Raw genomic sequence first — 12,277 nt, 5'->3', positions numbered from 1 at the left:
AGAGGAGCGCTTTCCCTCCTCTCCCATAGAGAGCCGTATGGGGAGAGGTCTGATGAAGCCATTCCACTTGGTATTAAGTGCCCCAAAGCCTCTCTACACATTGTCCAGTTGCAGGTTTCTGTATTTGTTTGCAGAGAACCCTGTTGGCTCTTTCCTGTTGAGGAAGCCTATTGAGAAAGGCAGAACTTGGGATGAGTGCAGACATGAGAGCAGTCTGTCTTGGCATTAGGAAGGTGGCAGTTCCTCAGAAAGGGGGGCAACCAGACCAGATGGGAAGTGATACTCGGAGGGGCAGGTGGCCGCCAGCACGAAAGTAGAGAGATATTGGAATGAGAACCGTGGATGTGTTTTCTAGAGGCTGTAATCATAGGCTCTTTGGGACTTGGGGAAGGAGAGACGAGTATTTGAAGGTGAAGTCATATCCACTGAAGCTTTGGAGCCTTTTATGGACGACACTTTACAGTGTCATTGAGCCATTGGAAAGAGTGAAACTCATTTGGGGACATAGCAAAGCCGAATGAAACTAAGCAATTAAATGTAAGGCTTTGAAGCCCAAAGCAAAATCTAGATATTTCTAGAAATGTAACTACTTGCATAGATTTAAATGCAGAAATACAAACATTAATATTTGACCACATTTTGCACATTATGATAGCTACTGATATGTGGGTCATTGTTGACTATTTCTAAGAGTTTATATTGTCTTTTTAAGAAATTAAAGAGGCCAGGTGTGATGGCCCACCCTTTCATCTCCGAACTCAGGAGGCAGAGGCAGGGGAATCTCTGGATTCGAGGACCGCCTGGTGCACCTAGAAAGTTCCAGGACACACACACACACACACACACACACACACACAACACAGAGAGAGAGAGAGAGAGAGAGAGAGAGAGAGAGAGAGAGAGAGAGAGAAGAAATGGAAAGGGTACCAAACCTGTTACTAAAGGTCTCCAGTGGTAACCCAGTTAGCCTCTGTTACCCTTTGAGGTATTATGTAGTTCACACGTCAAATGAATGCCCATTTCACTTTATGATTGTATATAGTGATAATTACAAGTTACTCTAATAATAATGGTTTGATGATTAGTTATGTTCTGAAGAGTAAATAAAGACAACATAAGCCACATGGTGCCGGCTCACTCCTTTAATCCCCGCACTTGAGAGGCAGAGGCAGGAGGATCTCTTAAGTTTAAGGCCAGCCTGGAACTACAGAGCTAGTTCCAGGACAACCAGGGCCACACAGAGAAGTCCTGTCTTGGAAAACAAACAAAAAGGACAAGATGCAGTCCCTTTGTCCACTCCCAGAAATGGGGCTCGTGGTATTGAGATGTGTTTTCTAAAGAAGGAAGAGCATGTCACGTACCCGTGGAGTGTCCTCAGGAACTTCTGTAACCACGCGGCTCAGGTAGAAGAGGCTCCTGCTCACAGTGAAGCCCTGCTGAGAGGTGCATTGCCAATGGAGAGGGTGGTCTGCCCCTCTAAGGACTTGGCTTCCGCTTGCTAGAGTGAGAGCAGCAGCCGCTGCTGCCTTCACATCTTCAGCAGAGCCTTTGGGAGAGTGAGAGTGGAGCCCTCGCTCAGGCATTCTGACAAGGTGACTCAGGTGTCACGCTCGGCCGTGAGTCTCTGTCGCTGGTCCGTCCAGACACTTAGCTAGGTGTTCCTTTAATAAACCACAAAGGTAGTAATGCATCCATCATGACGATGAAAATGCGGAAGAGGTAAAAACCAAAAGCCCAGTAATTACATGTATGTACTGTGATATGATCATATATTGAAATACTATACAGCAGTGGAAATTATCCGACTGTAGTTACCCATGACACTATTAGGCCTTGCCTAATTAATCAAAAAAAGTCAAATTTTAAAATATGTCTACTATATGCTTCCATTTATTGGTTCAAAAAACTAGGCAACAATGAAATTGTTAACACAGAAAGAAAAGGTCAGGATAGTGCTTAACCACACTGTGGCACAGAAAAAGACGTGTAGTGTTTGTGGTAGACTGGTAATATTCTCCTTCTGTGTCGGTCTGGCTGGTGGCTCTATCAGTATTTGGTTTGCGATAAATCATCCTGTTTTAAAACAAACTATGTCCTTTGAAGTACGTATGTTTGCGACCGCTGCAGCCTGAGCACAGTAGTAGAGCGCAGGGCAACACTAAGCGAAGCTAGTCTAAAAGTCAAGGCATCTGTGACACCAACACCTTTTGGCTCCACCTGGCTTAAAACAAGGAAAGTCCAGAGGAAAGCAAGTGTTCACCATCCCATCCCAGCTACAAGGTTAGCTCTGTGCCAACCCAGCTACTACATGCTGTCTCCATGGCTTTCCCGTTGATGCTGGGGTCGGGGCTCTTTATATTTGAGGAGATTTTTCTGCTAAGGTAAAAAGAAATGCTTGTCTGGGGTGCTGGTGCTTTTTAACGTTCTGTTTAGTTCACCGTTCTCTTGTGTAGATGTATCTCCCAGGGGGTCCTAGGGATTTTGAGTGCATACCACTGTGCCTGGCTTACTTACTTGGATCCAGGACTGCACTTGTTCTCAGGTTTACAAGGTATTTTACCCACTGAGCCATCCCCACACCCACACCCACCCGCTCCTGCCATCGTCTTCATCCGAGGGTGACTGACAAGCACACTACAATTTGACTTCTGGAATTCAGTTGGTAGGTAGTGATCATCTCCTTAAGGTTTAATTCGTATCCTTCCATGTTTACACGTAAGAGTTGATTTATACAGATAGGAATTACAGAATTTATACAGATAATTTATACAGATAGGAATTACAGAATTTATACAGATAATTTATACAGATAGGAATTACAGAATTTATACAGATAATTTATACAGATAGGAATTACAGAATTTATACAGATAATTTATACAGATAGGAATTACAGAATTTATACAGATAATTTATACAGATAGGAATTACAGAAAGCCTTGACTCACTGAAAGTTGGCTGATGGGGGTTATTGGTTGTTGTTTGTTGTTCTTTTCTTCCCTTCACTCTCACTCTAAGTGCTCTGTGTCTCCTGAGCTCTTCCCTTCACTCTCGCTCTAAGTGCGCTGTGTCTCCTGAGTTGGGCTGGAGATGGGTCAGTTGGAGGAAGCACCCACTGTGAGGCTTTACCTCCCTCTTCTGTTACTTCAGTGTGAAAGCTCTCCTCCTGCCTCACATTCTTAGGATTGTATCTCTCTCTCTGTTTACTGACAGTTGTGACTTTATCTACACAATCTGATGTAAGCCATAAATCTGTGTGTGAAGATTGCAGATCTTAGGATGTTAACTTTTAAATTTTAAATTCAATTCTAGGCTACACCCCAGCTTTGGCCTGTGCTCCCAATAAGGATGTGGCTGACTGCCTGGCTCTCATTTTGGCCACCATGATGCCTGTCTCATCAAATAGCCCATTGACATCCCTGACATTCAATGCCATTAACCGTTATACCAACACCTCAAAAACAGTTAGCTTTGAAGCCTTGCCTATCATGAGGAATGAACCCAGCTCCTACTGCAGTTTCAACAACATTGGTGGGGAACAGGAGTACTTGTACACCGATGTGGACGAGCTCAACGACTCTGACTCTGAGACCTACTGAATGGCCAAGCTGCAGCTCTAGGGAAGTTCTGACACTGAAACTCCAAACCGGGCTTTTTCAGGAAAAAAGCACTTTTCTTATCATACACGAATCCAACCTGAAGAAAGATCACGCAGTGAACGAATAGAAGAAACATGATGACATTAGCAAGAAGAGTCTTAAAGGCAAGTTTTGCAAAAGGAACTTCTAGAATCTTAATAATGACTTGACCAGTGGAAAACACAGTGATGGCGATTGCTTTGTGGGATCCTTTAATTGGCTTTGCAGTGCCAGAAATTGGGACACTGCTCCCTGACCTGCTTACACGGGCAACACTGCTGTAAAGAAAGATAAAACACTAGATTAAATTTTACCCATAAAATTACAGCGAAATTTAAATGCAATAAAAGTTTGGTGTACTAGGCATTATGTATTCACCAAATTGCCAAGGACCAAATAACGTACAGATTTTTTTATTAGAACTCCATTTTGTGGAATCAGAAATAGATGAAATGAGAAAGCAAACTTCAGTGCTTCTGAAAGTGAAGCCAGACTTGGTTTGATGTTGATTTTTATAAAGAAAACATCTCAAAGTCTCCCAATACTGTATTGAACCATGAAAGGAAGTGGGTGTATTTTTACATTTTTTTTATATGAAAGTTTTTAAATTTCAGTTTTTATAGACTTCAAAACCAGCTGACTGGATGCAGCGTGGTTGAGAGTACTGGAGACAGATGCAGAGGAGTTCAGGTCTGTGCCCACATTTGAGTGGTTTAGTTTTAAATTGAATTATTTTTGTTTAAGGAATTCCATGGAGGAAATTTTTTAATGAAATTAAAAGCAGGCTGTTTCACCTCTTGTAACCCAGCAGTCCTTGGGAGAGAACTGTCTGAGCCTCTCTGTGCATGGCACATCTGTATCACGTCAGTTACTTGGGGCCTCCACCTTTTGGCTGGAGCTGTTGTCGTTTATTTTAATCTTTCAACTTTGCAAAGCAAGAATCAAAATTAAAAAAAATTTTAAAACTCTTGTTATGAAACATTTTTGAAAGCTGGTTTTGAATTCTATACAAACTGGGATTTTAAATGTTTTATGTAAAAGAAAATACTGTAAAAATATGTCTGCTTCCTCTCATGATCTAATATAGTACTGGAAGGTTCTCAAATACATCCTTTCTTTTGTTGTTGTTTGTTGTTTATTGTTTTAAGACAGGGTGTCTCTGTGTAGCCCTGGCTGTCCTGGAACTCACTCTGTAGACCAGGCTACCCTTGATCTCACAGAGATTCACCTGCCTCTGCCTCCCAAGTGCTGGGATTAAAGGCGTGCGCCACCAATGCCCAGCTTCAGATGTTTTCTTTATAAAAATCAACATCAAACCATTCGGTTTCATTTTCAGAAGCACTGGCGTTTGCTTTTGATGATGATTCGTAACATAAGCAGAATCAGGTCATTTGGAAGGCATTTCTCTATTGGGCAATATTTAAAATACAACAACAGGCTTTACGTTCTACTCAGATCTAGATAGCAAGATTGCAGCTTCTTTCTGTCAGAGAGCTTGCCTGCCAAATTGAAGACTGCCTTTCAGGTAATAGAGAAGAAGCTGACATTAGGCTGACTTTAAATGACTTTTCTGGGTTCTTTTACTGTACCTGTCACTTTCCCAGGAACAATGACTTCACACTGGGGGAGGGGTCTTGATAGAGCTGGTGAAGTTCCGTACATTGCAACAGAATGACACCCGATTTCATCTTATCCTTTTTGTATTGTGAACTGGAACTTTACGACATTGTAAATTATCAGCTGGTTTTTCTGAATATAAAGTGTGAAAACACAGAACAGTATTTTGATCTATTTGATAATTTTGTGGGTTTTTGAAGAATTACTGAGCATGTACATAGAAATAGTGACTGCTTGAATACTGTATTTACTTGCACTCTTTCAGTACATCAAGATTCCTGTATATTTTAGAGTATAATAAAACACAGACGTGAGTTGTATTTAATGAATAATGTATTTGTATCTGTGCATATTACTTAAAAATCTATAAAGTTTCTAGGGCATTGACTACTAGATTTTAAGCATTTTTCTAAAATATTTACAAAATTATAAATATAATCTCCATCTTTTCTTTATAATATAAAGAAGTCATAATGAACCCTTCCTAATTAATAGTGGGAGAAGGGTGTAAATATGCATTTTAAAAGACCATAGACTACATTTTCTATTGTACCTTTTAAAAAAGAAAACTCAAGAGGATTCTAAAAGTGTACCCTATGTGTGCTTTCTCTTTCCTTTTAGGAATTCTCTTCTGAATTCCCTGAGGGAATTTTCTAGAATCTCAGAATTGAAAGAGACCTGAGGTTCATCCAGTCTAACCTCTTAACAAATGCAGGAGTCCCTTCTCCAAGGTTGTCTTTCCACCTTGAACACTTCAGTGACTACCTCACGAGCAGTCCATTCATTGTTGAGCAGCTCTGTTAGGAAGGTCTCCTTAATGGAGTTGAAGCCTCCCTCCCGGTAACTTCTGTCCTTGGGCCCAGCTCTGTCCTCCAAGAGAATGTTGGAAGGGTGACTCTTCCACCCTCTGCCATGTCTTCTCTTTCACAGGCTGTTGACTTCTTTGCTGAAGTGATTTCCAGATGGACATTAGACACATTGTCTCCACATCTATTGAAATCAAAGATGTAGCTATAAAGTAACAGACTCGTCTTTTAATTTATCCTCGTATGTAGAGACCAAGATCCTGCATCACTTTAAATAAATGATGCCAAAACTGAAAGCCTTCAGGAGGTGGTTTGTGCTGTTACCAGCCAACTAGAAAAGCTGTTCCTTTGCCTTGTGGTAGTTTGTCTCTGGCTTGAGACAGTGGTGTGCACTGGAAGAGGGGAATTCTGAAGTGCTATCCCGGAAAGGGTTGACCAACACCAGTGTTTGGAATAAATACAGGAGCCAAGCACAGCGTCACCTGTTACTTTATAGTTACACACACCTAGTGTGCACAGAGCACTGGACCCGGTTCTGTTGTGTTTCATCCTTGCCCACCAGGGGAAAGCCTGTCAGCCTTTAACTTCTGCGTGAAAAGTGACATCTGAGAGGTGTATTACAGTAATACCAGCTTTTGCTCAGAAATAACTTTGGGGAAGCTAACGGTGACAGGTGACCTCGAACAGTGCCATTTAGTCAGAGATCTCTAAATGTAGCTGTAAATTTGGGGTAAATTTGGCTTCCTATATTGGATCTTTTAAATGAAATAAAAATTTTTAATGCAAAAAAAAAAAAAACAAGTGTCTTTCTTTTTCTACATCTAAAGGAGTTTTCCCTTTAAAATGTGTTAAGTTACGGCAGATTTTCAGACAAGTTTTTTGCAGGTTGTTTGTGAGTCTCTACAGCCTAGGAGGAATGCCGATTGATGCTTCTCTGCGTCAGGCGCTGCGATTACAGGTCTGGGCCCCATGCCCAGCTGCGGTTTTTGTCCTTGAGAACTCATTGACTTCTTAGTGACGTTACATCAGACTTTTGAACTTACCAAAATGGATCTTTCAAATGTATTAACTCACCAAGAATGTATTCCTTGCCTGCTATGTGCTTGGGGTATGAGCGGGCAGAATGGTGGTGGTATCCTGTAGCAGCTGACAGTTTGGTCGATCCTGAGATGCTATAAGCAGAAAATGATAAAGTGTGACTGAGATAAACTGCTGAGGGAGGCAGGAACAGGACCCCTGGGAGAGAGGAGACAGCGAGCTGCATGGAGGAGGCTGCACAGAATCTGGACACTGAGGGACAAGTCTGACTGAAGCAGGTAAGGAGGGCTAAGTGATTTCCTAGGTTCAAGAGCTGAGCTAGTGGTCTGGAAGTGCGTGGAAGAGGGCAGTGTGGGCACATGGTGCGCTTCAGCACAGGGCAGTCCCAAGTGTGAAATGAGTGTGGCAAGCTCTACAGAGCTTAGGCGACGGCATTGAAACAGAAATAGGAATAGCTGGTTGGGGCAACAGATAATGGGGTTTTAGTAATCATTGAAATCATCTCTGCATGTAACAATAAGATGTAAATGCTTGAAATATGTTCTCTCTTACTCCCCATGGCTATCCTATTAGGAACTACTAGTAGCACTTAACATGTGGAAGAAGACAAAGTAACTACTGCCCACAGTCTTGATGCTCAAAACCTGCCTTCAGCTGCAGGCAGCCCTCCTCCTCCATAATGATCTCCAACGTGTGCTGACCTTCTGGGTTTATCTTGACTTCAAAACTGTTGAACTCCCTTCAGTTTGATTCTCACAGCTCACTATCTTTAGAATAAACAGGAATCTGGTCACAACTGGCACCGAGCACCTGCTGCTTGCAATGGAGCCGAGTTCTGGGTGTAGAGAAGCAAAAGGGGGGAGGGGGTCACTCACCCTGTGACAGAGTAGAGCCAGAGAGCCTGCCATCTGCTCACTGTTGCCATCTTAAGCACCCTGCATCTCACTTGCTTAAAATAGCCCTCGTGCCTTTGTAGGAAGGCTCACAGAGGCTTGTTGGAAAGGCTGCTTCAAGCCTGGGCCTTCACAGGGCTTTGCCACCTCTTGGGAGCCGGTCTTCACCTGTTTATCTTGTTTGCCCTTGAGCCCAGGTTGAAATGCAGTAAGTTACATGGAAAGTTTTCATAAGCCTGCAAGGAATTCTGAGCACACGACAGGATTTGTCCCCTAAGCATCACATCTGCTCCTTCGGGCTTAGCAAGTGGCTGGCAAACCCAGCCTCTAGGGTAGGGGAGAGTGGTTTAGGAGCCATTTCCAGTTTACCTAGTTCTGCGATGGTGTGCCAGCCAGTTGGTTGTACCCGGAAGCCTTCATTTCATCCCTGTACCCTCTTGTTTCCTTTGAGACAGGACATCAAACATGTAATCCCCTGCCTCCACCTTGTGGGTGCTGCACAAGTGTGTGCCACCTTCATGTCCAGTTCTCGACTCCCTTCTAATGTGGGTAGGATCTGCAGGTCGGAGAGGCTTGGAGAAGTGCGGAGGAATCATTTACCTCTGCCCACCACAGCCTCCCAAAGAACTAGTCTCTCGTATCTCTGCTTGGCCCCTCCAAAGAGATGTTAGATTAAAGGGAGGTGAGAACGTTTGGATAGTCGTTGGCTTTAAAAAATCAGAAAAGAGGGCTGGAGAGATGGCTCAGTGGTTAAGAGCACTGACTGCTCTTCCAGAGGAAGGCGTAAAGTGTTGTCTGACGGCAGCCGTCCACTGTCCTTGTTCTTTGGGTTGACCGTCATTGGCTTCTGGTTACTGCACTGTCGCATTCTGGATCCTGGTTGCTTTGGTTGTTTTATTGTTCTGTTCTAAGAAAGAAAATGCCTTCTAACATATTAATTGTAGAGGATGGGCTGTATTTCTGTCAGCTGTTTTTATTTTGGTTTTGTTTTTACCAAGGCAAAAAGTTTTACTTCCCCAGAGGGTTCCTAATTCTGCTCCTGTCTGCTGTCCTTATTAGATCTTGAAACAAAATTTGCATAGTGATTTAAGCTTAAAATATTTCTATTTTAAACTTAAAATGAGTTTCAGGTTTTTTCCATTAACTTATTTATTCACTTTACATCTGGATCATAGCCCCCCTCCCCCTTCTTTGAGAAAGGGGAGCACCCCCACACCCAGCCCATGCCGAGGGCCTAGCAGGAAGAATGACAAACGGCTTTAGAACTCATGGGATGCAGCCTTCGGGTTACCACAGCCACATCGGTGGGCATGGGTGTGGCCCGATTCAGAGGACTGTGTATCTTGAGGACTTCATGCTAGTGCGTTTTGCTCTGTTGCTGCCCTCACATCCCTCTTAGACTAAGAAGCATATGAAACTTGAAGGGGGCTTCCAGCCCCTCCCTGGGCAGTGTCTCCAGCACTCACACTAATAATTCTGATCTCCTGCAGGCGTTGCTCAGTCACTACTCTAGGAAAGAGCTTAGATCAGGACTGACCGCCACCTCAGAAAACATTCAGAAAAATAAGATTGTTAGTGAGGCTATGTAGAGATGTTCTTATTACTACTGGCTCTGATGTAAAAAATCTTAGAAAGCAGACTGAAGTCAAGGCACACTCTCATTAGTTTTTTGTTTTTTTGTTTTTTGTTTTTTTTTTTTTTTTTGAGCTGGGGACCGAACCCAGGGCTTTGCGCTTCCTAGGTAAGCGCTCTACCACTGAGCTAAATCCCCAGCCCCTTAGCTAAATCCCCAGCCCCTTAGCTAAATCCCCAGCCCCTTATTAGTTAAGCTAGGACCTTTATGGTCAGGGGACAAGAAGAGCGGCAGCGCTGGCCGGTGTGACTCTGAGGCTGGGCTGAGTGATGACTGAGTGATTCCTTACACCCATGTCTGCCCTCCGCTTCCTGATTTATTAGACTTGCTGACAAGTAGATGTGCATTCTGAGGATTTAAGGGAGATAGGACTGATTATAAAAGCTTAGATTTATGATTTTAAAATTCTTAGAAGATTACTTTTAAAGATAAGTAATAAAATAATTACTCCTTTCTTTGTAACTGCGTATGGCTGCCTGCCGGTAAGAGGAACTGGCTGAGGAAGAAAAACTACCTTACTCGCTGTCATACGTTGTTCGACTATAACAGGTTTCTTAGTTACGAATATACATGGGTTTTGGGGAATTTTTCTTTACCTGTACTACGTAATGTTATTACTTGTAAAGCTACTGGAGAATACATTGTTTTTCATAATCATTCACCAGAAGAAAACTAAAAGATAATCACATTGTAATTTTATACTGTTTAAAAGATTTTGCTGAGATATATAAGCTGTGGAAAAAAAATAAAGTATGGGGGTTGGCGTGTTCCTTCCGACCATCAACTATGTGTATGTGTTCATATGTGTAAGGTTTGTGTGAATGGAGGTTGGAATATTGTCCCATCCATCCACCAACTGTTTATGTGTATAGAAAGCTTGTATGGGTGTGTGTTGGAGCTTGCTCCACCCACCAAGTGTGTGTGTGTGTGTCTGTGTGTGTGTGTGTCTGTGTGTGTGTCTGGGGGGGAGTGTATGGGGGGTGGTGTGTGTCTGTGTGTGTGTGTCTGTGTGTGTGTCTCTGTGTGTGTGTGTGTCTGTGGGGGGGAGTGTGTGTGGGGTGGTGTCTGTCTGTGTGTGTGTCTGTGTCTCTGTGTGTGTGTCTCTGTGGGGGGGAGTGTCTGTGTCTGTGTGTGTGTTCTTGCTTTCCCTTTCTCATCAGCCCCAGGGAGTTAAGAGTTCGTAGTTTTTCCTCTGGCCACAGGGAGTGCCAGCCCCAGTAAATTGAGAGGAAACTTCTCTCTTCAATGGCTGCCATTGGCAGCAGCCCCTGTAGGTATCTGGACTCACCCCACCCCATCAACAGGTTTAAACACTGACCCCCTCCCCAATCAGCTACCTGCCTTGGATCACCCACCACGTGGATGCTAAAACTGGTTACTGGCATTCTGGCTCCCAGACAGATACCTGGAAGAGGTAAGCTCCCTATTTTTTGAATAGACTGGGATAAAGAGCATAGCTGGAGTTGAGTTCACCTAAGCCCCCACCAGCCAACAGCTGATCCTGTGAGTCACCTGCTGCTGTAGGTGGACATTCCCATCAGCAGGCTTCCCCTTGTTAAGCAGCAACCCCACCAGCATAGGACGGGGTCAATCTGTGGACAAAAGGTTTTCCTTTGGTGTCATTAAACATATAGTTAAGAAAAAGGAAGTTAAGGTTTGAACTAGTCAACTGATTGTTTCTCCCCAGCAGGTACAGTAAGCCAGCCCTTGGTTTTCTAGACCAAGGAACTGTAGACATGAAACACAGGCGACAGAAGAAGTGGAGGGAAGGACACGCCTCTCTCTACACTCGTCTTTTGGCGTATGCATAAGCAGACATCGGCAGGTGATACAGCGTGCTTGCTGCTGGTCCACTCAGGAGCCCTCTGCTCCCCTCATGAACGGACTCCTTTATTGACACCTCGTTCGGGATCTAAGAACAATGTTTATTTCTGGACAGAGTAAAAAAGACAGTTCAGGAAAAGATAGTAATGAGTCAGAGGAGGAGATCTTGACCTTGGAGAAGGAATCCGACTTGAAGATGGAGGCAACAAGATACTGTAAACCTGAATGTCCTCAACTGCAATACCTGCCATTAATCCTCCTCCCAAGGCTCCTGAAAAACAAGGAAAGCCATCTGGATTCCCCGCTGCTGTGCTGTCAGGCTTGACAAAAGTGTGATTCATCATGGGGTTTTATTACTTAAAAAAATCTAAATTTCAATTTTTTCTTTAAAATATTAATTGGATTTGTCCTTTCTTAAAATAATTACAGCTAAATTGAAGCCATTGTTTGATATTCTCAGCCTGGATGCTGCCCTAAGAGTCATTGTGCACTGACACCACAGAACGATGCTGGGGGAGGGGGGGATCCATTTCTAGTGGGAGCTCAAAATGTCTGTCTTAGCCTATTTGAAAAGCACTTTGGCTGTTTCTTACAAAACTATAACATTATTGGGCATGGTGGCACATACCTTTAACCCCCCAGCATATAGGGAAGCAGAGGTAAGTGTATATCTGAGTTCAAGAGCAGCCCTGAACTACATAGCAAGCAAGCTTCAAGGCTACATAGAGAGACCCTGTCTCAAAAAACTAAGGCATACTCATATATTACACGATTCAGCAACTGTGCTCTTTGCTATCTACCCAACGGGGCTAAAAAATGTATGACCAC

The 12,277-nt window shown here is 43.3% G+C and overlaps 1 protein-coding gene and 1 long non-coding RNA gene across 17 annotated transcripts in view; both read left to right on the top strand.

Annotated features, from left to right (window-relative positions):
* Positions 1-6,859, top strand: part of Ankrd28 (ankyrin repeat domain 28) — a 132,144-nt gene extending 125,285 nt beyond the window's left edge. For 9 of the 16 annotated variants that reach the window (XM_087588187.1, XM_087588188.1, NM_001427331.1 and 6 more), the window contains 1 exon segment: positions 3,313-6,859. In XM_087588187.1, coding sequence (XP_087444313.1) covers positions 3,313-3,599 — 287 coding nt within the window. In that variant the 3' untranslated portion in view covers positions 3,600-6,859. 16 annotated transcript variants of the gene reach the window in all.
* Positions 6,860-7,049: 190 nt separating this feature from the next.
* On the top strand, positions 7,050-11,892 carry LOC148000366 (uncharacterized). Its single transcript, XR_015640189.1, has 2 exons — positions 7,050-7,377; positions 11,313-11,892. It is a non-coding gene; the product is annotated as an uncharacterized LOC148000366 (long non-coding RNA).
* The last annotated feature ends 385 nt before the right edge of the window (positions 11,893-12,277 follow it).

The sequence above is a fragment of the Rattus norvegicus genome, chromosome 16, assembly GCF_021556685.1.
Source record: "Rattus norvegicus strain SHRSP/BbbUtx chromosome 16, alternate assembly SHRSP_T2T, whole genome shotgun sequence".
NCBI classification, from domain to species: domain Eukaryota; kingdom Metazoa; phylum Chordata; class Mammalia; order Rodentia; family Muridae; genus Rattus; species Rattus norvegicus.
The sequence above is the reverse complement of the archived record's forward strand: the minus strand, read 5'-3'. Positions and strand labels throughout refer to the sequence as shown.